This window comes from Ranitomeya imitator, chromosome 9 (genome assembly GCF_032444005.1).
Source record: "Ranitomeya imitator isolate aRanImi1 chromosome 9, aRanImi1.pri, whole genome shotgun sequence".
Taxonomy (NCBI): Eukaryota; Metazoa; Chordata; class Amphibia; order Anura; family Dendrobatidae; genus Ranitomeya; species Ranitomeya imitator.
The window spans coordinates 142,782,414-142,810,171 of NC_091290.1; the positions used below are offsets into that span (position 1 = coordinate 142,782,414).

Genomic DNA, 27,758 nt, shown 5'->3' on the forward strand with positions numbered 1-27,758 from the left:
GTTATGGAGGATCTGTGGATGATGCACTGTTATGGGGGATCTGTGGATGATGCACTGTTATGGAGGATCTGTGAATGATGCACTGTTATGGGGATCTGTGGATGATGCACTGTTATGGGGATCTGTGGATGATGCACTGTTATGGAGGATCTGTGGATGATGCACTGTTATGGAGGATCTGTGGATGATGCGCTGTTATGGAGGATCTGCGGAGGATGCACTGTTATGGAGGATCTGTGGATGATGCGCTGTTATGGAGGATCTGTGGATGATGCGCTGTTATGGAGGATCTGTGGATGATGCGCTGTTATGGAGGATCTGTGGATGACGCACTGTTATGGAGGATCTGTGGATGATGCGCTGTTATGGAGGATCTGTGGATGATGCACTGTTATGGAGGATCTGTGGATGACGCGCTGTTATGAGGGATCTGTGGATGACGCGCTGTTATGAGGGATCTGTGGATGACGCACTGTTATGGGAATCTGTGGATGATGCACTGTTATGGGGATCTGTGGATGACGCGCTGTTATGAGGGATCTGTGGAGGATGCGCTGTTATGAGGGATCTGTGGATGACGCACTGTTATGGAGGATCTGTGGATGACGCACTGTTATGAGGGATCTGTGGAGGATGCGCTGTTATGAGGGATCTGTGGATGACGCACTGTTATGAGGGATCTGTGGATGACGCGCTGTTATGAGGGATCTGTGGAGGATGCGCTGTTATGGGGGATCTGTGGATGACGCGCTGTTATGAGGGATCTGTGGAGGATGCGCTGTTATGGGTGATCCGTGGCTGACGCGCTGTTATGAGGGATCTGTGGAGGATGCGCTGTTATGAGGGATCTGTGGATGACGCACTGTTATGAGGGATCTGTGGATGACGCGCTGTTATGAGGGATCTGTGGAGGATGCGCTGTTATGGAGGATCTGTGGATGACGCACTGTTATGGGGGATCTGTGGAGGATGCGCTGTTATGAGGGATCTGTGGATGACGCACTGTTATGAGGGATCTGTGGATGACGCGGTGTTATGAGGGATCTGTGGATGATGCGCTGTTATGGGGATCTGTGGATGACGCACTGTTATGGGGATCTGTGGATGACGCACTGTTATGGGGATCTGTGAATGATGCACTGTTATGAGGGATCTGTGGATGACGCGGTGTTATGAGGGATCTGTGGATGATGCGCTGTTATGGGGATCTGTGGATGACGCACTGTTATGGGGATCTGTGGATGACGCACTGTTATGGGGATCTGTGGAGGATGCGCTGTTATGGGGATCTGTGGAGGATGCACTGTTATGAGGGATCTGTGGATGACGCGCTGTTATGAGGGATCTGTGGATGATGCGCTGTTATGGGGATCTGTGGATGACGCACTGTTATGGGGATCTGTGGATGACGCACTGTTATGAGGGATCTGTGGAGGACGCACTGTTATGAGGGATCTGTGGAGGACGCACTGTTATGGGGATCTGTGGATGACGCACTGTTATGAGGGATCTGTGGAGGATGCACTGTTATGAGGGATCTGTGGAGGATGCACTGTTATGAGGGATCTGTGGAGGACGCGCTGTTATGAGGGATCTGTGGAGGATGCACTGTTATGAGGGATCTGTGGATGACGCACTGTTATGGAGGATCTGTGGATGACGCGCTGTTATGAGGGATCTGTGGAGGACGCGCTGTTATGAGGGATCTGTGGATGACGCGCTGTTATGAGGGATCTGTGGATGATGCGCTGTTATGAGGGATCTGTGGATGACGCGCTGTTATGAGGGATCTGTGGATGACGCGGTGTTATGAGGGATCTGTGGATGATGCGCTGTTATGAGGGATCTGTGGATGATGCACTGTTATGAGGGATCTGTGGATGATGCGCTGTTATGGGGATCTGTGGATGACGCACTGTTATGGGGATCTGTGGATGACGCACTGTTATGAGGGATCTGTGGAGGACGCACTGTTATGAGGGATCTGTGGAGGACGCACTGTTATGGGGATCTGTGGATGACGCGCAGTTATGGGGATCTGTGCTGACTGTAGCGCTTCTTCCCCGGCGGCCGTCCGTGTCACACGCAGGACATCAATGTGCGCTCTACGTGTGCGGGACATTATGCCGACGGTAAAAAAACGGACACGTCTGCGTGTTTTGCCCACAGACACACCACGGTCCGTGTAAACACACCGACATGTGCACAAACTGCGTGTACGTGTGTCCGAAAAGTGTGAAAGACGCCTTATGGGATCTGTGGAGGGCGATATTATGGGATACCAGGTGCACAGACCCTATGACAACTCCTCAGGTCACGGACTGTCCCTGTACACGCAGCAGTGACACGTTACACCTCCCTGGAGGCCGCACAGCGGGGTTTTCCAGGCACAATCACCGCCGTCATCTTTCTCAGTGATTCCCTTTTCTATGAATTGTTCCTCTTCCCTCATTACCTCATAATTTCTGGAGAATTCTATCTCCATGGCAACGCGGTGACGTAAAAGGCCCGCGACTCTCCCGATGACGTCACATTCCTGCACCCGGAAGTCAGGAGGACTGCGCCCCACGTGACCCGCAGAGATGGAAAAAAGTGAGTGTCGTCTGTCCGCGGCTGTGTGTGCGCGGCTCACCGGCCTGCTGGGATTTGTAGTTCTATGCCGCCTGAGCTGCGCTGCTCCGCCGCCACACAAACATGATTTCACTTCATAACGAGCAACGTTTTTGTCATTTGGAAATCTGATACTTGTAGTTCTTCCACTCCTGCTTCTTAGAAGTCAGTGATAGTAATAATGCAAATGTAATAATGTAGTAGAGAAACTATAACTACAAGTCCTTCACTGTAGGGTTACACATGCTGGGAGTTGTAGTTACATCCTGTATTATCCTCCAGAGCTGCACTCACTATTCTGCTGGTGCAGTCACTGTGTACATACATTACTGATCCTGAGTTACATCCTGTATTATACTCCAGAGCTGCACTCACTATTCTGCTGGTGCAGTCACTGTGTACATACATTACATTACTGATCCTGAGTTACATCCTGTATTATACCCCAGAGCTGCACTCACTATTCTGCTGGTGCAGTCACTGTGTACATACATTACATTACTGATCCTGAGTTACATCCTGTATTATACTCCAGAGCTGCACTCACTATTCTGCTGGTGCAGTCACTGTGTACATACATTACATTACTGATCCTGAGTTACATCCTGTATTATACCCCAGAGCTGCACTCACTATTCTGCTGGTGCAGTCACTGTGTACATACATTACATTACTGATCCTGAGTTACATCCTGTATTATACCCCAGAGCTGCACTCACTATTCTGCTGGTGCAGTCACTGTGTACATACATTACATTACTGATCCTGAGTTACATCCTGTATTATACCTCAGAGCTGCACTCACTATTCTGCTGGTGCAGTCACTGTGTACATATATTACATTACTGATCCTGAGTTACATCCTGTATTATACCCCAGAGCTGCACTCACTATTCTGCTGGTGCAGTCACTGTGTACATACATTACATTACTGATCCTGAATTACATCCTGTATTATACCCCAGAGCTGCACTCACTATTCTGCTGGTGCAGTCACTGTGTACATACATTACTGATCCTGAGTTACATCCTGTATTATACCCCAGAGCTGCACTCACTATTCTGCTGGTGCAGTCACTGTGTACATACATTACATTACTGATCCTGAGTTACATCCTGTATTATACTCCAGAGCTGCACTCACTATTCTGCTGGTGCAGTCACTGTGTACATACATTACATTACTGATCCTGAGTTATATCCTGTATTATACCCCAGAGCTGCACTCACTATTCTGCTGGTGCAGTCACTGTGTACATACATTACTGATCCTGAGTTACATCCTGTATTATACCCCAGAGCTGCACTCACTATTCTGCTGGTGCAGTCACTGTGTACATACATTACTGATCCTGAGTTACATCCTGTATTATACCCCAGAGCTGCACTCACTATTCTGCTGGTGCAGTCACTGTGTACATACATTACATTACTGATCCTGAGTTACATCCTGTATTATACTCCAGAGCTGCACTCACTATTCTGCTGGTGCAGTCACTGTGTACATACATTACATTACTGATCCTGAGTTACCTCCTGTATTATACTCCAGAGCTGCACTCACTATTCTGCTGGTGAAGTCACTGTGTACATACATTACATTACTGATCCTGAGTTACATCCTGCATTATACCCCAGAGCTGCACTCACTATTCTGCTGGTGCAGTCACTGTGTACATACATTACATTACTGATCCTGAGTTACCTCCTGTATTATACTCCAGAGCTGCACTCACTATTCTGCTGGTGCAGTCACTGTGTACATACATTACATTACTGATCCTGAGTTACATCCTGTATTATACTCCAGAGCTGCACTCACTATTCTGCTGGTGCAGTCACTGTGTACATACATTACATTACTGATCCTGAGTTACATCCTGTATTATACCCCAGAGCTGCCCTCACTATTCTGCTGCTGCAGTCACTGTGTACATACATTACATTACTGATCCTGAGTTACATCCTGTATTATACTCCAGAGCTGCACTCACTATTCTGCTGGTGCAGTCACTGTGTACATACATTACATTACTGATCCTGAGTTACATCCTGTATTATACCCCAGAGCTGCACTCACTATTCTGCTGGTGCAGTCACCGTGTATATACATTACATTACTGATCCTGAGTTACATCCTGTATTATACTCCAGAGCTGCACTCACTATTCTGCTGGTGCAGTCACTGTGTACATACATTACATTACTGATCCTGCGTTACATCCTGTATTATACTCCAGAGCTGCACTCACTATTCTGCTGGTGCAGTCACTGTGTACATACATTACATTACTGATCCTGCGTTACATCCTGTATTATACCCCAGAGCTGCACTCACTATTCTGCTGGTGCAGTCACTGTGTACATACATTACTGACCCTGAGTTACATGATGACTGAGCACAGTTTATCACAGGTCTGTGGTGGCCGGATGCTGATGGAGTGTTCACCAGTGGGACCAGTGACCGGACGTCCTCCGGGTGGCGCTCCTCTTACATGGGGCTGTGACATTTGTGGCTTAGACATAATCTTGTTGTTTTCTCCTTCGTCTCCAGATGTCATCTACCAGAAGTTGTCTCCGAGTGAGTCCCGAGATCTGGGGTTAGAGGTAGGATATAGTGACACCATGATTGTCGCCACTACTACTCCCATCAGAGTGGTCTGCCAGACTGGTGAGCCGCGGATCCGCCTAGTTACATCCTCCGCCCATTGCCACTGAGGATGTAGGAAGCTGAGCGCCGCCCCCGCGAGATCCCAGATATCTGTACGGCATGGCAGTATATGGCGGCATTACAGCGCAGATCCTGCAGCCCTGACCGTCCGTTATTGCAGGCGCAGAGCAGCCAGAAGTCGGAGGCGTTTGTGAAATCCTTCCTACGGCGCTGCGTCCCCTCTCTGGAGAACGTGGATGAGTTCCTGGGTAGGAAAGCGCTGGCGCTGGAGCACGAGCAGAAGAAGAAGACACGAAAGAGGCACAAGGCGAAGGGTTTCACAGCCAAGGAGCGCAGGGAGCTGAAACTGTTCAGGATCAACCCGGATCAGCAGAGGTGGAGTATGTGTGCGGAGTCATGTGCCCGCGACCTGCCGTCACCGCGCCCGCTAACCTCTGCCCTCCTCCCATACAGGTATCACATGTACCTCCCGCTTCACCAGCTGTGGAAGCAGTACATCCGAGATCTGTGCAACGGGCTGCGGCCGGGCACGTGAGTACCCCGAAGTGTCAGCCCCTGAGCCCGACGGTTCGGATAAAGCAAGGAAATGGCATGGCTGCTGTCTTCCACCTACAGCGCCACTTCTCATACATTGGCGGCCTGTAGTTGGGCGCTGATACCCTCGTGGCCTGTAGTTGGGCGCTGATACCCTCGCGGCCTGTAGATGGGCGCTGATACCCTCGTGGCCTGTAGATGGGCGCTGATACACTCGCGGCCTGTAGTTGGGCGCTGATACCCTCGTGGCCTGTAGATTGGCGCTGATACTCTCGCGGCCTGTAGATGGGCGCTGATACACTCGCGGCCTGTAGATTGGCGCTGATACTCTCGCGGCCTGTAGTTGGGCGCTGATACCCTCGCGGCCTGTAGATGGGCGCTGATACCCTCGTGGCCTGTAGATGGGCGCTGATACTCTCGCGGCCTGTAGATTGGCGCTGATACTCTCGCGGCCTGTAGATGGGCGCTGATACTCTCGCGGCCTGTAGATGGGCGCTGATACTCTCGCGGCCTGTAGATGGGCGCTGATACTCTCGCGGCCTGTAGATGGGCGCTGATACTCTCGCGGCCTGTAGATGGGCGCTGATACTCTCGCGGCCTGTAGATGGGCGCTGATACTTTCGCGGCCTGTAGATGGGCGCTGATACTCTCGCGGCCTGTAGATGGGCGCTGATACTCTCGCGGCCTGTAGATGGGCGCTGATACTCTCGCGGCCTGTAGATTGGCGCTGATACTCTCGCGGCCTGTAGATTGGCGCTGATACTCTCGCGGCCTGTAGATTGGCGCTGATACTCTCGCGGCCTGTAGATGGGCGCTGATACTCTCGCGGCCTGTAGATGGGCGCTGATACTCTCGCGGCCTGTAGATGGGCGCTGATACTCTCGCGGCCTGTAGATGGGCGCTGATACTCTCGCGGCCTGTAGATGGGCGCTGATACTCTCGCGGCCTGTAGATGGGCGCTGATACTCTCGCGGCCTGTAGATGGGCGCTGATACTCTCGCGGCCTGTAGATGGGCGCTGATACTCTCGCGGCCTGTAGATGGGCGCTGATACTCTCGCGGCCTGTAGATGGGCGCTGATACTCTCGCGGCCTGTAGATGGGCGCTGATACTCTCGCGGCCTGTAGATGGGCGCTGATACTCTCGCGGCCTGTAGATTGGCGCTGATACTCTCGCGGCCTGTAGATGGGCGCTGATACTCTCGCGGCCTGTAGATGGGCGCTGATACCCTCGCGGCCTGTAGATGGGCGCTGATACCCTCGCGGCCTGTAGATGGGCGCTGATACCCTCGCGGCCTGTAGATGGGCGCTGATACCCTCGCGGCCTGTAGATGGGCGCTGATACCCTCGCGGCCTGTAGATGGGCGCTGATACCCTCGCGGCCTGTAGATGGGCGCTGATACCCTCGCGGCCTGTAGATGGGCGCTGATACCCTCGCGGCCTGTAGATGGGCGCTGATACCCTCGCGGCCTGTAGATGGGCGCTGATACCCTCGCGGCCTGTAGATGGGCGCTGATACCCTCGCGGCCTGTAGATGGGCGCTGATACCCTCGCGGCCTGTAGATGGGCGCTGATACCCTCGCGGCCTGTAGATGGGCGCTGATACCCTCGCGGCCTGTAGATGGGCGCTGATACCCTCGCGGCCTGTAGATGGGCGCTGATACCCTCGCGGCCTGTAGATGGGCGCTGATACACTCGCGGCCTGTAGATGGGCGCTGATACACTCGCGGCCTGTAGATGGGCGCTGATACACTCGCGGCCTGTAGATGGGCGCTGATACCCTCGCGGCCTGTAGATGGGCGCTGATACCCTCGCGGCCTGTAGATGGGCGCTGATACACTCGCGGCCTGTAGATGGGCGCTGATACACTCGCGGCCTGTAGATGGGCGCTGATACCCTCGCGGCCTGTAGTTGGGCGCTGATACCCTCGCGGCCTGTAGATGGGCGCTGATACACTCGCGGCCTGTAGATGGGCGCTGATACTCTCGCGGCCTGTAGATGGGCGCTGATACTCTCGCGGCCTGTAGATGGGCGCTGATACTCTCGCGGCCTGTAGTTGGGCGCTGATACTCTCGCGGCCTGTAGATGGGCGCTGATACACTCGCGGCCTGTAGTTGGGCGCTGATACACTCGCGGCCTGTAGTTGGGCGCTGATACTCTCGCGGCCTGTAGTTGGGCGCTGATACACTCGCGGCCTGTAGTTGGGCGCTGATACTCTCGCGGCCTGTAGATGGGCGCTGATACACTCGCGGCCTGTAGATTGGCGCTGATACCCTCGCGGCCTGTAGTTGGGCGCTGATACCCTCGCGGCCTGTAGATGGGCGCTGATACACTCGCGGCCTGTAGATGGGCGCTGATACTCTCGCGGCCTGTAGATGGGCGCTGATACTCTCGCGGCCTGTAGATGGGCGCTGATACTCTCGCGGCCTGTAGTTGGGCGCTGATACTCTCGCGGCCTGTAGATGGGCGCTGATACACTCGCGGCCTGTAGTTGGGCGCTGATACACTCGCGGCCTGTAGATGGGCGCTGATACACTCGCGGCCTGTAGATGGGCGCTGATACCCTCGCGGCCTGTAGATGGGCGCTGATACCCTCGCGGCCTGTAGATGGGCGCTGATACTCTCGCGGCCTGTAGATTGGCGCTGATACCCTCGCGGCCTGTAGTTGGGCGCTGATACCCTCGCGGCCTGTAGATGGGCGCTGATACACTCGCGGCCTGTAGATGGGCGCTGATACTCTCGCGGCCTGTAGATGGGCGCTGATACTCTCGCGGCCTGTAGATGGGCGCTGATACTCTCGCGGCCTGTAGTTGGGCGCTGATACACTCGCGGCCTGTAGATGGGCGCTGATACACTCGCGGCCTGTAGATTGGCGCTGATACCCTCGCGGCCTGTAGTTGGGCGCTGATACCCTCGCGGCCTGTAGTTGGGCGCTGATACACTCGCGGCCTGTAGTTGGGCGCTGATACTCTCGCGGCCTGTAGTTGGGCGCTGATACACTCGCGGCCTGTAGTTGGGCGCTGATACTCTCGCGGCCTGTAGATTGGCGCTGATACCCTCGCGGCCTGTAGTTGGGCGCTGATACCCTCGCGGCCTGTAGATGGGCGCTGATACACTCGCGGCCTGTAGATGGGCGCTGATACTCTCGCGGCCTGTAGATGGGCGCTGATACTCTCGCGGCCTGTAGATGGGCGCTGATACTCTCGCGGCCTGTAGTTGGGCGCTGATACTCTCGCGGCCTGTAGATGGGCGCTGATACACTCGCGGCCTGTAGTTGGGCGCTGATACCCTCGCGGCCTGTAGTTGGGCGCTGATACACTCGCGGCCTGTAGATGGGCGCTGATACCCTCGCGGCCTGTAGATGGGCGCTGATACCCTCGCGGCCTGTAGATGGGCGCTGATACCCTCGCGGCCTGTAGATGGGCGCTGATACCCTCGCGGCCTGTAGATGGGCGCTGATACACTCGCGGCCTGTAGATGGGCGCTGATACCCTCGCGGCCTGTAGTTGGGCGCTGATACACTCGCGGCCTGTAGATGGGCGCTGATACTCTCGCGGCCTGTAGATAACTCGTCCCTGCTGTAGGTGATGTACCCCCCACACTCTTCCTCACTATTGATATCGGTGTCTTTAGACAAACACAGATGATCCAGAGCAAGATCCTGAAGGCCGATCTACACGGAGCCGCAGTGACAGGTTAGAGCCGGCCGCCGACCCGATCCTGTGTCATCATGTGTGATACCGTGTATCTAGTACTGGTGTGTGATACACGCTGAGCAGACATGACGGCATCCTATCGTGTGTTATACTGTCTGGTGTATCCAAGCCTAGAATGTGTGATGCGGTCTCCTGATGTAATGTATCCAAGCCCCGTGTATATATGTTAATGTGATGTATCCAAGCCAATCATGTGCGGTACTATCTGCTGAGCTAAACATTTAATCCTATAGGTTGTATCTAAGCATATTGTGTGCTATTCTCTCTTGTGACGGTGTATTGATCCCGTCTGCATAGCCGGTGTATCTAAGCCTGGCATGTGTGATACGCCCTCAGTACTTCCCCATCATGTATGGCCGTCGGTGGCGCAGGCCTCACTCTGTTTTTGCCTCTCAGACTTTCTTTTTTTTTTCTTTTTGTGGCCGAAGTGTTTAAGTCGAAATGTCCGTCGTACGTGGGACTCGCAGGGATCATCTTACAGGAGTCCAAACACGTCTTCAAGATCATCACCGAGGAGGATAAACTGAAAGGTACGAGGGGTGTGGTCAGGAAATCCTCAATTTAAAGGGACTGCGGGATAGGAGTCCAGGACCCTTGTTCTAGAGATGGTGGTTGGGGGGGGGTGTCTCAGGCTTAAAGCGCCTGCGGGTTTGTTGGTGGCTTTGACCTCCATTATCCACACATATAAGTACAGTATCTCTGACCGTCCGTCACTGCGATGACATCACCTAGAAGACGGCCGGAACGTGGCGTCCTCCCGGCGACCGCAGCAGTAGCTCCAGACACTTCATCTGGGGTCTCATTTCCTGTTCTTAATTTACCGGGGGCTCGCTGCTACTTTTTTTTTTTTTTCCCCTCCTTATAGTCGTTCCCAAGTTGAACTGCGTCTTCAGCGTGGAAATTGACGGCTTTATCACCTACATCTACGGGAGCAAGCTGCAGATGAGAGCCAGCGAGCGTTCCGCCAAGAAGTTCAAAGCCAAAGGAAGCATCGACCTGTGACCACGCCATAAAGGTAAGATGACACCCCGACGTATCCCCCGCCATTTACTGTTCATTCTGATGGTGTCGATTTTGTATTTTTCATTTCTATTATCAGTTTTTTTGCATAAATTTTTATTTTTTACTTTCTAATTTTCCACGTTTTTGTGTACTACTCTTTTTTTATTTTCTTAAACACTTACCACTTTTAAATGTTTTTTTTTATCCATTTTTTTCTTAACCTTGTTTTTTATTTTCTCTATATATCTACATTATCTATCATCTATTTATTATCTATCTATTATCTATCAATTATCCATCTATTTTCCTTCTATCTATCTATATATAAATTTTTATTTTTTTTCAAGTTTACTTTCTAGGTTTTTTTTTTTTTTGTTTGCAAACATTTTCCATGTTTTTGTTTACTACCTTTTACCTATGTAGTTTGTTGTGAGAACCTTTCCTTTTTATATTGACGGGTTCTCATTTTCTTTTTTTTTTTTTTTTTTTTCTGGTTTCTTCACTGTTCTTCATATTTTTTTTTTTTTTTTTTTGTATCCATTTTGTTTTACATATTTTATCTTTAAAGCTTTTATACTACTGCCCGTTTTTGTTTTTTTTTTTCTTCTAAGCTCTTAATTTATATTTGTATACATAAATAACAAACCAATTCTATATACCATAACTTTCTTTTTAATTCACTAATTTATTTTTATTTTACTGTCAATCATTTCTATACTTTTTTTTTTTTTTCCTCTAGTTTTTATATTTGTGTGTTCACTATTTATTTTTTTTAATTTTTTTTTTATGTTTTAACTTTTTTTTTTTTTTTCCTTTTTGTCTTATGTAGATATGTGGAAAAGGCCCCTTCTGAAAATCCCTACAGCTGTCTTGGAGTAATCTCGTCCGTGCTGCGGCTTTTGGGCGCATTTCAGGGGCCGCTGCAATTGAGTAATGATGGAACTGGCGTATAACTAATAACTCCCACCAAAGTAAAGCATTTTTATTTCCTGGAGATGACACATAATATCCTGTGCCATTAAACTGCTGCCTTGCTTTACGACGTCCTAAAATGTTTGGAATGTAAGAATGTTCTGTGTTCTAATAAGAAGCAAAGAGCGAAAATTTAAAGGGCCGAATCTCGGCTGCCGCCGCTAATGAGGGGCGCGAGGAGGCGGGCGGATCCCAAGAAGCAATTAGCCGCGGCCGGAGATTTAGTGCCGCACAGCTAAAATTAAATGTGGAATAAGATGATTTTTTTTGTTTTTACTTTAACTCCTTATATATTTATACCATTTTTTTTTTCTTTATATTGCGCTGATTGTAAATTTTTTTTTTTTTTCCTTTTGTTAATATACGAGGAAAATACAATCCTCTCGTATAATAAGGGGATTGAAGTGTGACTGAAATAAAAATGTATTTATGCAATAGAACTGTTCATTTTCTGTTGGATTTTTTTTATACTAATTTTATTAAAGTTTTATTTTATTTTATTTATTTTTTTTAAACTTTTGTGATTTTTTTTTATTTTTATTTTTTTTTTATTATTATTTTGGTGAAATATCCAAACAAAAGTAAAAAAAATTGTTTAGCAGCTATCCTAAAGAAAGGTGCTGAATGTATAATCAATGAGGGGGGGAGCTGCCTGCCGATCACTAGAACAAGAGGATGGGGTGGGATACAGGGGGGTCTGATTGGAGCTGTGGGCACGCATCTGCTCTACTGCTACAATCAGTCTCCCCCAGTGATCAGACCCTCACCAGTATAGTATATTTCATGGACTGGTGATGAGAAGTAACAGCTGGAGTACCCCTGTAATGTATTACTAATAATCACCCAGCTTTCCCAGAGTCCTGCACTGCTTTTGTATGCTGAAATATGGAGTTCTGTCATGCTTGCCAATAACCTGAGAGCGGGTCTGTGAGAGGGTGGCTGTGAGAGGGTGGCTGTGAGAGCAGGGCTGTGAGAGCAGGGCTGTGAGAGCGAGGCTGTGAGCAGAGTTGTGAGAGCGGGGCTGTGAGAGCGTGGCTGTGAGAGCGAGGCTGTGAGAACAGGGCTGTGAGAGCGAGGCTGTGAGAGCGAGGCTGTGAACAGGGCTGTGAGCGAGGCTGTGAGAGCGAGGCTGTGAGAGCAGAGCTGTGAGAACAGGGCTGTGAGAGCGAGGCTGTGAGAGCGAGGCTGTGAGAGCGAGGCTGTGAGAGCGAGGCTGTGAGAGCAGAGCTGTGAGAACAGGGCTGTGAGCGAGGCTGTGAGAGCAGAGCTGTGAGAGCGAGGCTGTGAGAACAGGGCTGTGAGCGAGGCTGTGAGAGCAGGGCTGTGAGAGCAGGGCTGTGAGAGCGAGGCTGTGAGCGTGGCTGTGAGAGCGAGGCTGTGAGAGCAGGGCTGTGAGAGCAGGGCTGTGAGAGCGAGGCTGTGAGAGCGAGGCTGTGAGAACAGGGCTGTGAGCGAGGCTGTGAGAGCAGAGCTGTGAGAGCGAGGCTGTGAGAGCGAGGCTGTGAGCGAGGCTGTGAGAGCAGGGCTGTGAGAGCAGGGCTGTGAGAGCGTGGCTGTGAGAGCAGAGTTGTGAGAGCGGGGCTGTGAGAGCGTGGCTGTGAGAGCGAGGCTGTGAGCGAGGCTGTGAGAGCAGAGCTGTGAGAGCGAGGCTGTGAGAACAGGGCTGTGAGCGAGGCTGTGAGAGCGAGGCTGTGAGAACAGGGCTGTGAGCGAGGCTGTGAGAGCAGGGCTGTGTGAGCGAGGCTGTGAGAGCAGGGCTGTGAGAGCAGGGCTGTGAGAGCGAGGCTCTGAGAGCAGAGCTGTGAGAGCGAGAGCAGAGCTGTGAGAGCGAGGCTGTGAGAGCAGGGCTGTGAGAGCGAGGCTGTGAGAGCAGAGCTGTGAGAGCGAGGCTGTGAGAGCAGGGCTGTGAGAGCAGGGCTGTGAGAGCGAGGCTCTGAGAGCAGAGCTGTGAGAGCGAGAGCAGAGCTGTGAGAGCGAGGCTGTGAGAGCAGGGCTGTGAGAGCAGGGCTGTGAGAGCAGAGCTGTGAGAGCAGAGCTGTGAGAGCGAGGCTGTGAGAGCGAGGCTGTGAGAGCGAGGCTGTGAGAGCAGGGCTGTGAGAGCAGGGCTGTGAGAGCAGGGCTGTGAGAGCGAGGCTGTGAGAGCGAGGCTGTGAGAGCAGAGTTGTGAGTCATGCCCACATCTAGGGGATATTGTGGAGGAAATAGCCATCCTCTATGTCTTTGGGATCTTCTCACCCTCCTCGCGATCTTCTCGCCCTCTGTGATACTAGAAATAATTGCGCTGACTGGTCTCTTTCTGGCCATAAATGAGGAAGCAAGCGCGCGTGTCTACTGTCGTGGAACGTCCCGGGCTTCCTACCGCTGCCCCACAGGACCTGACCACTATGAGGAAATCTGACACCATAAAAGGAGAATTCGGAACATCTCAAAAGATTCACCGGATCGACTCTTAAAGGGCCAGTATACGCCAAATTGTGAGATGGGTCATTAAAGGGATATTGTCTAGAAAGGAAATGTCCTATTGTATGTATAAAGTAAGCCTTCAAATCCAAGAATTAATCATTTTAACAAGTTCGGGGCATAAGTTTGTGCCCCCTTATTCCCCCTATTCCTTCATGTGCACAATTAATTTATAAAACTTTTTCAAACGTGATTGAAATGCCTGCAGGACCGGCCGATATTTCCCCTGTATTTTATGAAGTATTTTATGTTGGTGTGGAATATGGATCTTTATCCAATGTCGGTTTTCCCAGATCAGTAGCATTACAGCGTGTGGCCACCGGAGGGCAGCAGAGTTGCCACTCTCATCTCTGCAGAAGAAACTTGTTCCGCAGCCTATAATAATCCAAAAAGAGACAAATATTTGCCTAGAAATTCTGAATATCTCCCCCCCACCCCAATCCTCCCCTTAAAAATAAAACGGGTTTTCAGCTTTCCAATGACCCTGAAGGGGCCTTGCCCCTTTTTTTTTTTCCCCCATGAACCAGGAAGCCCAGGATGGACACAGATATTGCCTTTTTTTCTTCAGGGCAATGCCTGGAGCTAAATAAAGTTTGTCACCACCAATAATCCATTAAACTAAATGGGGGCCCCTGAGCAGATCCCCTTTATAGAGGCCCGATGCTCCCTCTGCTCATTTGTATCCGGCCGTATATTCTGTGTCTTTCTCCTTTCATGAAAAGGATGCGGCGAGCTTACAGTTGAGACATACCTTGCAAGACGACTATTTCTTCATGCCCACATTATAGTCAGACTTACCCAGAAATAACGAGGCAAGAAAGGAAACTTTCCAAATCATAAACTCACGGAAAAAAAAAGGCTATTATTCCCTGTTATCAGCCACTTCATGGGAAAGATAATCATCACTTTGTCACACGTCCCCAGTTATTAAAAACGAACACTTCACATCGATATTAGCTGTAACATATAATCTCCTCACCTCCGCAGGTAATTTTGTAAAAATGACTGACAGTCGGGGGTGTAACGATCGCGGGCCCCTTCCTGGTATAATGTCCCCCATCACGGGTACTTTTTCCGTTCTTCTCCAACACATATTTTACTTTCCCGACCCCCATGAGGTGCGGCGTCCTCCTCCATCTGACCAGTCGGCAGAATTAATTGCGATGCAGGGAGCCGGCGGTCTCATGTCCGCTGAATGTGACGTACATCCAGGTGAAGTAGGTCCTGTTGCCCAGAGAACAGGACCCACTTCACCTGGATGTACGTCATGTTCAGCGGACTTGAAACCGCCGGCTCCCTGCATCGCAGTAAATACTACCGACCGGTCAGACGGAGGAGGACACCGCATGTAATGGGGGCCGGGAAGGTAAAAATAATCATTTGCATCTTTAATATGTGTTGGAGAATAACAGAAAGGACCTGTGATGGGGGACATTATACCAGGAAGGGGCCCAGGATGGGGGATATTATTACTGGAAGGGGACAGGATGGAGGACACTGTTATTGGAAGGGGCCCAGTATGGGGGACTTTATACCAGGAAGGGGACAGTATTACTGGAAGGGGCCCAGGATGGGGGGGCATTATTACTGGAAGGGGACAGGATGGAGGACATTGTTATTGGAAGGGGCCCAGTATGGGGGACTTTATACCAGGAAGGAGGCACTATTATTGCAAGGGCCCAGGATGGGGGACAGTATTACTGGAAGGGGCCCAGGATGGGGGACAGTATTACTGGAAGGGGCCCAGGATAGGGGGGGCATTATTACTGGAAGGGGACAGGATGGAGGACATTGTTATTGGAAGGGGCCCAGTATGGGGGACTTTATACCAGGAAGGAGGCATTATTATTGCAAGGGCCCAGGATCGGGGACAGTATTACTGGAAGGGGCCCAGGATGGGGGATATTATTACTGGAAGGGGACAGGATGGAGGACACTTATTGGAAGGGGCCCAGTATGGGGGGCTTTATACCAGGAAGGAGGCATTATTATTGCAAGAGCCCAGGATGGGGACAGTATTACTAGAAGGGACCCAGGATGGGGGGCATTATTACTGGAAGGGGACAGGATGGAGGACATTGTTATTGGAAGGGGCCCAGTATGGGGGATGTTATACCAGGAAGGGGGCCTTATTACTGCAAGGGCCCAGGATGGGGGACAGTATTAATGGAAGGAGCACAGGATTGGGGATATTATTATAGGAAGGGACCAGGATGGGGGACATTGTTACATGGGGGCTGAACATTCATGTTTTTAGGATCTAGAATGTTACAAGGGCCCATACATTTGACCAATATGCAGGTGGGAGCCCAGGTCCAAATATTGCACTGGGGCCCATCAGACTGTAGTTACGCCCCTGGTGACAGATGCCTGTAATGTAAGAGTCGTCAGCTCCTGAGCCCCCCACACACACGGTGACCCCAGCGCTGACGAACTCTCCACATTGTAGCGCAGGGATTTGTCATTCTGCTCCTGCTCTCCTGTCTGTCGAAACTGCATACAGACATAAGAGAGAGCAAGAGACATTAGACTGTCAGGAGCAATGCATGCTGGGAAGTGGAGGAAACTAAGTTCCAGCACCTATAATGCTGGCAGCACGCTGATAATGAGGAACCACCCAATCTTAAAAAGTGGATGTTGAGTTTATCAGGAGTATTGGGACGATTCCTGTTACTTCGCTTCTGTCTCCGAATTGTCTTTCGTCTTCGATATTGTTGGGAAGGAAGTTAGTCCATAGGACAGAGGATAACTTAGCGATCACTGGGGGTCTAATCAGTGGAACCCCCAATTATCCCAGGAACTGGACTCCCCAGCCCACCCTGAATGCACGCGCGGCCTCTGCTCCACTCACTGTCTATAGGACTGCTGATTATAGCGGAGCGCTGCACTCGGCTTTCTCTCAGTCCCATAGATAATGAGTGGAGAACGAGCACAGTCCGGATCCCAGGATAAGTGGAGGGTCCCACCCATCGGACCCCAATGATCAGGAAGTTATTCACTTATCTAATGGATAAGGAATAACCTCCTGTTTTGGAAATAATCCTATAGTCAAGTCCTTAGTGTGATCTCTGGAGAAAGGGAGTGGGGGCCATAGGCAAATGCCTAGTTAGCCTGCCCCTATCGCCGACCCTGGAGGAGACCATGATGCACGGTTACTTATCACGCTTTCTCCCACCTATCACCCGGTGCCCTCCTTAGTGAGACGTCTTACTAATTTCTCAGAAATTCACTGTATGGTAAATACAATGGCTTAAAGGGCAACTGTCATCCCCTGTGATCCCAGCATTGATGACACCGTAAACAGCCCTGGGGCAGATCCTTATTAATACTAGCATTGTGAGCGGATCTTCCGGATCTAGTCCCTGTGCTCAGTGTCGCCCCCTAGTGAGTAATGCATTTTATGACCTGTTAATAGGAGGAGTACATCCCATTTATGCATTAGATATTGTGTTAACAGTTGCCTACAAGGTCCTGGGTATGGGGCATCCACCCCTTCCGAAATATCACAAAACTTCCAGGATAAATGGCCCCGCAGTCCTAGAGGTGCATTATGGTCGATGCGACCATATCCATTGAAGTCAATGGGACTCTGCTGCAGTACCGCTCACAACCTCTGGCCAAGTGTGGCGCCGTTGTTAGATAAATATTTTTTTTTTCAGATCTTGTTCAAAGTACATTAAGGGTTAAATCCACCCACACTTGTATAGTGGGCACCGCTTAAATAGCAATTCCATAAAGGAGTCACAAAGCATGAACCAATGCAATTCCATCATTGATAAGTTGTGACGTGAGGAGTAATTGCTTAATTATTCTTTATTGATTGTTATTTAAGGATTTGTCCGATATGAACAAGTGAAATAAGAAAATTCCTCATATGACAGAGACGTCACCTACTGAGGCTGAAACGTGACACCCAGGAGACAAGGGTCAGATCCATGTGGGTGTCAGTAATGTGCTGACTGTGGGCGGGAATGGGGCGGCATTAGCCAAAAGAGAAGCCAAGCCCCCCTCCCCCGGCCGTCCCCCCCACTATAAGAATCAGGGCAGGGTGGTGTCAGAAGAGCCAGAGGCCAGAAACAGAAGAAAACCCAATGAAATGTGCAACTGGTGGTGACTGGTTCCAGTAGAAGAGCAGGACTCCGGTAAGTAGGCAAAAAGTTTTTGTGTCTCTGAAACTTTCAGAAAGTTTTATAAAGTGGGAAAAAGTTCACGTGTGTCTCTAAAACTGTCAGAAAGTGGGAAAAAGTTTATTTGTGTCTTTGTAAAACTTTCAGAAAGTTTCATAAAGTGGAAAAAAAAAGTTTGTATCTTTCTAAAACTATCTTAAAGTTTTTTTTTGAAGTTCTGTAGAATTGTCTGAATGCATGAATTCCAAGCAAGATACAAAGTATACGTGTCTGGACATGCTGGGAGTTGTAGTCTCACAGCTGCAGGTCACGGCCCGCCAGTATAGATATATATATATATATATATATATATATATATATAATATATATATACTAGATGGTGGCCCGATTCTAACGCATCGGGTATTCTAGAATATGTATGTATATGTGTAGATTGTGAGCCTTCGCGGGCAGGGTCCTCTCTCCTCCTGGACCAGTTATGACTTGTATTGTTTAAGATTATTGTACTTGTTTTTATTATGTATACCCCTCCTCACATGTAAAGCGCCATGGAATAAATGGCGCTATAACAATAAATAATAATAATAATATATAGCAGCCACATAGTATATAGCACAGGCCAAGACATATTCTTGAATACCTGGTGCGTTAATACAGGCCACGCAGTATATAACACAGCCCACGTAGTATATAGCAGCCATGTAGTATATAACGCAGCCCACGCAGTATATAACGTTGCCCACACAGTATATAACACTTCCCACGTAGTATACGAGCAGCCATGCAGTATATAACGCAGCCCATGTAGTATATAAAACAGCCAATGTAGTATATAGCAGCCATGTAGTATAACGCAGCCCACACAGTATATAACACAGCCCACGTAGTATATAATAATAATAATCTTTATAATAATCTTTATTTTTATATAGCGCTAACATATTCCGCAGCGCTTTACAGTTTTGCACACATTATCATCACTGTCCCCGATGGGGCTCACAATCTAGATTCCCTATCAGTATGTCTTTGGAATGTGGGAGGAAACCGGAGTGCCCGGAGGAAACCCACGCAAACACGGAGAGAACATACAAACTCTTTGCAGATGTTGTCCTGAGTGGGATTCGAACCCAGGACCCCAGCGCTGCAAGGCTGCAGTGCTATCCACTGAGCCACCGTGCTGCCCATAGCAGCAGTATATAGCAGCCATGCAGTATATAACGCAGCCCACGTAGTATATAGCAGCCATGTAGTATATAACATTGCCCACACAGTATATAACACTTCCCACGTAGTATATGAGCAGCCCACGCAGTATATAACGCAGCCCACGTAGTATATAGCAGCCATGTAGTATATAACGCAGCCCACGCAGTATATAACATTGCCCACACAGTATATAACACAGCCCACGTAGTATATAGCAATGTGGACACTATATGCGTGGTTAAAAAAAGACTTAAAATAAAAAACATATACTCACCTTCCGAGGGCCCCTTGTAGTCCTGGCGCCTGTGTGCGGTGCACGCGGCAGCTTCCGGTCCCAGGGTTGGTATGAGTGCAGGACCTGTGATGACGTCGCGGTCACATGACCATGACGTCATGGCAGGTCCTTCTCGCATAGCATCCTTGGCACCGGAACCGGCCGAGGACAGCGGGCCACGTCGGAGGGTGAGAATAACTTTTTTTTTATTATTTTTAACATTAGATCTTTTTACTATTGATGCTGCATGCGTATTATCAATAGTAAAAAGTTGGTCACACAGGGTTAATAGCGGCGGTAACGGAGTGCGTTACACCGCGGCATAACACGGTCCGTTAACGCTGACTGGAGGGGAGTACAGAGCGGGCACTGACTGTGGGGAGGAACGAGCGGCCATTTTGCCGCCAAACTGCTCCCGTCGCTGATTGGTCGTGGCAATGGTCGTGGGCGTTTTGCCACGACCAATCAGCGACTTGGATTTCCATGACAGACAGAGGCCGTGGCCAATGAATATCTGTGACAGACAGAAGGACGGAAGTGGCCCTTATATAGTAGATATATATATATACATGCACTGCTGCGGATAGAAATGTATTCTCTTAACTAAATGTAACTATTTGCAACTTTTTAATTATATTATGATACAAAAGATACATTGACTATAAATATGTTTTTTCTTTTTTTTGTGTCACTTTTTCTCCGCCATGCTTTACACTGCTGCCCTACTCTGTCAGGTTGGTTGTTGTGTATATGTGGAAATTCAACAAGAAAACTCTTGTTTTCAACAGACCATCAACTAATCCACAAGGGTGAAGGAAAACTGACAAATAGACCAGGGAAGTGGCCATAGATAGGGGGAAGATTGGGAAAAAGTAGATTAAAGGGGTTAGTAAATTTAGTAAATGGGATTTTCTGTCTCAGAACATAGAGCTGTGTAATACTTCACTTCCCCTGTGGTGGCGCTGCAGGGAACCCAACCAATTGTTGCTGATCACAGGATCAGGACTTTCTATAATCAGATTGTTGTTGATGCCAGTGCAGGGAAAAATAGACAATCCCTTTAAATGTTTCTGTCCCTGCTGTGTATGAGGATGAGGGGGTGACAGATATTTTGCTTGGGATGATCTGATCCCTGATTGCCAGAGTAGCTGCAGCCGGGACTTCGGGGGCCGCACTGGTTTCTGTTCTTGGGGTCATCCCTGTTTCCGATTAACGTGAGGTCACCGGAGGACCATGCGACCCTTTCCTCGTTCTCCTTTTATGGGAAAGATTTTTACTATAGATAAACGGAATCCGGAAAGTTTCTGGGAAAAGTTCAAAAGTGGAGAAAAAAAAAGGTTACTAAAACTTTTTATAAGGAAAGTCACGGGAGACTTGGGAAGTCAGACAGACCCCCGTGCGCTGGGTGTCTGGACCCATTCTTTCTGTTACAGGGTGGAAGGGGTTAAGTCCGCAGCCTGGAAATAATTCTATGGAACTAGGGGAGGAAATTTTGCTGCTAAAGAAAAAAAAAAAGTCATTTTCTTGTTTTGTTTCGTGGTCAGGCGTCGTGCCCAGAACCCGGCGAGGAATGTCTACACTATAGGGGCTCACTGGCTCAGGACGCCGCTGATGTGGCAGGGAAGAGCTACCCTGAGCAAGTCTGTACTGGTCCGAGTGAGGGGCTGACCGCTCTCCGAGCTGTGAGGGAATACAGTGTATCAGTCTTTACCCTAAGGGTGTAGCTACATGCGGCAGATCTCTTCCATGCATCTAAATAGGAAGTTTTGGAGAGGGGGGGAAAGCATCTAAGTTCTCAGAGAGGGCAGGAAAAACAAGCTATAGATAGGGAGGATTAGGTACAGGGCTCAGCATGCAGTATCACACATGGTGGGATTAGGTACTGGGCTCAGCACGCAGTATCACACATGGTGGGAATGGGTACAGGGTCTTTCAGTATCACATGATTGACTTTGATCACACGTTTCTTAGCCTCTGACTGATAGTGACCCATTGGATCCCCGCAGCACCCGTCAGAAACCAGTGATTATATTGGGGTCCGGGTGAGATGCGGTGGTGAGATACTGTAGGACCCCCGACCTCTGGACTGAGCTGCTCATCACCAGTCTGCACTTGTTTCCTCCCCGACCTTCGCTCTCTTTGAGGTAAACCACCTTCTCAGTGACAGACGCACCCGACTTCCGTACTCCGACCCTGAAGTTCGGCTTTCAGACACTTTTCTGCATGTGGGCTGACTCTTCAGTCTCTGCACGTGGTGCCACATACACCAGTCTTGTGCATCTTCTTTTTATGTCTAAGCTATTGCTTTCTGTTATCAGCCATTTCACTATCATAAAAAAATCCAGATTCCTCCCTTCCCCATGATCAATACTTGAGACCCTCCGTCAGCCCGTCCCCTATAATCTGGTATTGCTGCCAGGTCGTCTCCTGTTGATATATTTTGGTTGTAGGGAAACTATTTCACAACTTTACTGTTACGTTACTTAATGGCCTCCCTGGTCCACAGAGTAATATTGGATGTATTGCTTCATACCAGGCATAGGTCAAAGTATGGAGTCGGGAGTGTACATAGAGAAGGCGCTTAAATGCCGCCATCCTGTTAGTTTATGCCATCACATACCTCCCATAGAAAGCATGTAGACCTATGATGCTGGATTCACAGTTACACTGCTCAGTACGATTGTATATTGTCCTCACTTGCTCCTGCTTTCTAGTAAGCATTTATCACCTCCAGAGTTGCACTACTCAGTACTATTGTATTATGTCCTCTATGCTGCTGCTTTCTGGCAAGCATTTCTCACCCCAAAGCTGAACTCACTGAATACTATTGTATTGTGTCCTCTATGCAGCTATCTGGTAAGCATTTAACACCCCCAGAGGTGGATTCACAGCTACACTGCTCAGTACTATTCTATAATGTCCTTTATGCTTCTGCTTTCTGGCAAGCATTTCTGACCCCAAGAACAGAATTCTCAGTTAAACTGCTCAGTAGTACCATATAGTGACTTCTAGGATGCTGCTTTCTAGTCAGTGTTTTATAGCACCCAGACCTGGATTCACGGTGACACTACTCAGTACTATTGTATAATGTCCTCCATGCTGCTGCTTTCTGATAAGCATTTTTCACTCCAAGAGCTGGATTCACAGTTACACTACTCAATACTATTGTATAATATCCTTTATGCTGCTGCTTTCTAGATAGCATTTCTCACCCACATGGCATGATTCACAGTTACACTGCTCAGTAGTGTTGTATTATGTCCTTTATAATGCTGCTTTCTAGTAAGTGTTTTATCTCACCAGAGCCGAATTGACAGCTACACTGCTCAGTACTATTGTATAATGTCCTCCATGCCGCTGCTTTCTACTAAGCATTTCTCACCCCAGAGCTGGATTCAGAACTACATTGCTTAGTACTGCTGTATAATGTTATCCATACTGCTGCTTTTGAACATGTGTTACATAGAGACAGGAGAGAAGAAATCCTTCTTGTCTGTGTGTATGTCAGACATCATAGCAGCACTTCTCCACCCACTAGCTCAGAGACAACTGAAAATTAGAGGCAGAGCATCAGAGGTCAAAAGTGGTGAAATGTGGATACAAATTATGTAATGGACAACAATTTTGGATTCATTGCATAATTGGGTAACATGAACAAAGAAATTCATGATATTTAGGGTTTTCATCTATCATCTGTTACTTGAAGGAACCTCAGCCGTATATAAGGGACATATATATTTCTCTATAGATGCCTATCTAATCTGAGTCTGTATTTTTCAGATATACCAGACAACATGGTGGATCACCTGGCGTACACAGAAATCAACAGCCAGAGGATAGCAGCTGTGGAGACATGTTTTGGTGCTGCTGGCCAACCACTCTCTCTGCCGGGAAGAGTCCTTGTAGGTGAAGGAATATTGACGAAGGAATGTCGGAAGAAACCCAAACCAAGGGTCTTCTTTCTCTTCAGTGATATCCTCGTCTATGGAACCATTATGATAAGTAAGGTTAAGTACAGCTGCCAGCACATCATTCCCTTGGAAGACGTGACCACGGAGACACTTGATGACAGTGGAGACATGAAGAACCGGTGGATGCTAAAGACCTCCAAGAAGTCTTTTGTAGTTTGTGCTGCCTCTTACACCGAACGGGAAGAGTGGATCAGTCACATCAAGGAATGTTCCAGTAGGCTCTTGGCCAAGACTGGAAGACGAGCGTCCACCAGACACGCGGCACCATGGATACCGGATAAAGCCACCGATATCTGCATGAGATGCACCAAAACCAAGTTCACCACACTGACTCGTAGGCACCATTGTCGCAACTGCGGATTTGTAGTATGTCAACATTGTTCCCAGAACAAGTTCTTGATCCCGTCTTTGTCTTCCAAACCTCTGAGAGTCTGTGCTCTGTGTCATCGAAAGCTGATCGCCGAAAAAATAGCCGAGGAAGATAAAAGGAAGCGACCGGACAAGACCCAAAGGGAAATGCCGGAATTTGAGCCTTCGAGTGACGAAGACAGTGATGAAGAAAGGAACACTGAGATAATTTCCAATGAAGACTTCTACTCTTCATCGTGGTCCGCGTTCCATGCCTGACTTTTCGTTGTTTTTTTTTAAGTTCTTCACCTAGCGACACAAAGATGTTGAGAATGTTCAACAATTGGTGGACAGGTTGGAAATATCTGAAGCCATCAGAGACAAACTTGGTGTTGTTACGACCAGTTTATAGGAGGACAATGACCAGATAGGACCAGTCTACTCGCACTGTGTGGTGGCCAAACTCAAGAGATGATACCTACCTTATCCTGGAGACTTAAGGATATCTCGATTCTAACCATTGTGATTCCAAACCCAACATATTGAATCGTGGTGACCATGCCATTGTTTCTGCCCATAGTGGCCAGTTTTCCACAGATATTCTCTGGAACCGCCATTAAGCTGGTTCCTTAGCTCTTTGGTGGTCCAATGGTCCAGGTTGATTACGCCTGGAAAATATTCCATAGCCTTTGATAACACTAAATCTGCTTCTCTCTTAACAACACTGCCATAAAATGTTATCCTGCCAATAAATAGACACTTAGTGATGTATTAACCGCAGTGACACAACGACTGGGTAAACGTGCTAAATAGAAAGTCTATGAACCCCTTAATTTCGATGGACGCCTAGAAAGATATACGAGATAGGTCACACCACACATTCCTTGGAAGAGAAGGTTCCTCAAGAGAGTCATGGAGTGAGCCGGTACACGGGCCCATTACGTGTTCTTCATTCTCTTCCATGGCACAAACCAGAGAAGAAGTTCCTGGACTCCCAAACTATCACACGTCATTGGGTCAACTTTGGACCCTCAGCTCTTTATTACAGCTATTGAAAACCTGTGGACATCTTGAAGCTTTGAACCCATTGGGTGATGGATGACACTAAGGACTATATTGTGATATATCCTGATATTTTTAATGTATTAACTTATACCGTCTTTGATATAAATCGTGACATTAATGCTGCATTGTGTGTGACCTGATTGAGGAAATGGTGAAACGCGTCGGGACGTCTGAAACTTTTCAACCCAACAAGCCAAAGCCATGGTGCTATTTAGGACACCCCTGCAAACACAACTCATGCCAAAAGGGATACATGTAGTATACCGCCATCCCCACTTCACGGTCAGCCAGTACCAGTCACTTTCGCTACTCTTCTGACCCTTCTAAACTTACTTGTAACTTCTTTAGCCAAACCTGGAGGAAGCGACCTCTAGTGGATCACTAAGGGTATTATTTTTACCCTTTAATGAAGTAGTTGCCTGTAGCCAATCGGATGATAATGGCAGCAGCGGGAGAAGAATGTGCTGCTCTTGCAGGAGGCAGTGACCTATGGGCTCCTATGACGTTGGTAATGACGGTCTGAGGAGTATTTCGGCAGTACTGAGTTTGTAGAAAGCAGCGATCTGTCCACTCATGGGGTGATAGGACAATGGCGTAGGTGACTCTCCCTGGTCCCTCTCATGACTTGTCTGATGCACTTTAGGATCCTCGGATGTGATAATTGTTCCCCTTTTTAAATATAAACGTGACGAGAAAACATAAAAAAAGAGTCAATTATTTTCTTGCTGCTCCTAAGAACATGACGCTCGCGTTATACAGCGTTAAGCACGTCCCTGGAAATCTACTTGGTCTTCATGGTGATGTTTAGCAATCTTCTTGGTCTTCATGGTGCTGTTTGGAGATCTTAGTCTTCATGGTGATGTTTGGAGATCTCCTTGGTCTTCATTGTGGTGTTTGGAGATCTCCTTGGTCTTCATGGTGATGTTTGGAGACCTCATTGGTCTTCATGGTGCTGTTTGATGATCTCCTTGGTCTTCATGGTGCTGTTTGATGATCTCCTTGGTCTTCATGGTGCTGTTTGATGATCTCCTTGGTCTTCATGGTGCTGTTTGATGATCTCCTTGGTCTTCATGGTGATGTTTGGAGATCTCCTTGGTCTTCATTGTGGTGTTTCAAGATCTCCTTGGTCTTCATGGTGGTGTTTGGAGATCTCCTTGGTCTTCATGGTGTTTGGAGATCTTCTTGGCCTTCTCGGTGTTGTTTGGAGATCTCTTTGGTTTTCATGGTGCTGTTTGACCTCCTTGGTCTTCATGGTTCTGTTTGGAGATCTCCTTGTCTTCGTGGTGCTGTTTGGAGATCTCCAAGGTCTTCATGGTGTTTGGAGATCTTCTTGGTCTTCGTGGTCTTGTTTGGAAATCTCCTTGGAGTTCATGGTGGTTGGTTAGTGGCGCCTCTTGTTAATGGTGTTGCAGCCTCTGTGGTCTTTCAGAAAAGGTAAAGTGTATATACTGACATACATGTGACACATTGCACACAGAGGGACGTTCTGTCACTAAGCATGGGACTTATGAAGGGAATTTCTTGCACCAAATTTTTTTAGGGGCTTCATCACAAAAAGGGGTGAATACATATGCACATGCCAATTTTTAGTTATTTGATACCATAAATTTAATGTATGCCTATATTTTCCTACTTCACCAACTTAGACTATTTAGTGCTGATGCGTCACACACAAATCAGATTACAAGAATATTTACACACAGGTTCTAATGTAACAAAATAAATAAAAATCCAAGGGGGGTGAATACTTTTGCAAGTCACTGTACAGACATAAAATACTGTCAGCAAATGCATATTTTCACACCGGGGTCCAGGGATTCTCCACACTTGCACTGAACGGTTCTTTTTCCATCAGGGACAAATTCCGTGCAGGTCGGCGGATGTTTCCGGTTCCGCACCTTCCTGCTATCTACATTTCTCTGTTGTGCAACTTCCTGCAAACTTTTCTGAAAAAAGGGCTTTTTTTCCTTCTTTCGGTTTGGTTTCACAATATTTGCAACGTTGTATTTTTTTGCCCCCACTATGGAAACAATGTAAGGTCGCTGTCTTCTCAATGCTACAAGATAAGAAGCTTTGTAACCACTTATAAGAAATATCTGCTCCTTTCTCTACTTCTGAGCCATTATTCTCCTTGTGAACTCCTCATTCACTCTGGAAATATTACTAAAATCCATCCATTATGGACTGCCAGCTCACTATGGATCAGATTACAGCTGCACATTGAAGTCTATGGCGAGGGGAGCAGCAGAGTGAGGTATAGACTGACTTCCTGCTGCTGCTTTCTAATATGTGTTTCACAGCTACACTGCTTAGTACTGTATGATGTCATTCATGCTGTCGCTTTCTAGTGTTTTATCTAGTCCCACAGCTGGATTCACAACTACACTGCTTAGTATGATGTCTTCCACGCTGATTTTTCTAGTAAGTGTTGATATAATGCGAGGGCTGGATTCATAGTTACACTGCTTCATACTGCTGTATGATGACATCCATTTTCTTGGTTTCTAATAAGTATTTTGTCTCACTCTAGTTCTGGATTCACAGCTATACTGCTCAGTCCTGTTGCATAAATATCATTATACCATAGTATTAAGCAGTGTAACTGTGAATCCAGCTTTGGTAAGAGATAAACACCAAAATAAAATCATTCTTTATTGCAAAATAAGTTAAAACATGGTAAAATGAATCCTGACGCGTTTCTGGTGTATACAACACCCTTATTCATAAGAGAACGTTGCTTCCTGATAAGTATTTTGTCTCCAATGCTGGATTCACAGTTACTCAGTTTAGTACGACTGTAAAAT

At 48.1% G+C, this 27,758-nt stretch overlaps 2 protein-coding genes across 2 annotated transcripts; both read left to right on the forward strand.

Moving 5' to 3' along the window:
* The first annotated feature begins 2,541 nt into the window (after positions 1–2,541).
* Positions 2,542–11,947, forward strand: POP4 (POP4 homolog, ribonuclease P/MRP subunit). The gene is made up of 8 exons (XM_069739291.1): positions 2,542–2,592; positions 5,165–5,217; positions 5,442–5,656; positions 5,735–5,812; positions 9,447–9,508; positions 9,958–10,059; positions 10,395–10,544; positions 11,361–11,947. Exons 1-7 carry the CDS (start codon positions 2,583–2,585, stop codon positions 10,529–10,531), a joined length of 657 nt encoding a protein of 218 aa, XP_069595392.1. The 5' UTR covers positions 2,542–2,582; the 3' UTR covers positions 10,532–10,544; positions 11,361–11,947.
* Positions 11,948–17,987: 6,040 nt separating this feature from the next.
* On the forward strand, positions 17,988–25,077 carry PLEKHF1 (pleckstrin homology and FYVE domain containing 1). Its single transcript, XM_069739289.1, has 2 exons — positions 17,988–18,105; positions 23,351–25,077. The coding sequence occupies exon 2, from the start codon at positions 23,365–23,367 to the stop codon at positions 24,166–24,168; it is 804 nt and encodes a 267-aa protein (XP_069595390.1). The 5' UTR covers positions 17,988–18,105; positions 23,351–23,364; the 3' UTR covers positions 24,169–25,077.
* The last annotated feature ends 2,681 nt before the right edge of the window (positions 25,078–27,758 follow it).

Excerpts from the sequence above, each read along its gene's own strand:
- PLEKHF1 (XM_069739289.1), top strand. The coding sequence starts at position 23,365 with ATGGTGGATCACCTGGCGTACACAGAAATCAACAGCCAGAGGATAGCA.
- POP4 (XM_069739291.1), top strand. Across the intron at positions 5,657-5,734 it reads ATCAACCCGGATCAGCAGAG|GTATCACATGTACCTCCCGC; the intron begins GTGGAGTATGTG and ends CCTCCCATACAG. Across the intron at positions 5,813-9,446 it reads AACGGGCTGCGGCCGGGCAC|ACAAACACAGATGATCCAGA; the intron begins GTGAGTACCCCG and ends CGGTGTCTTTAG.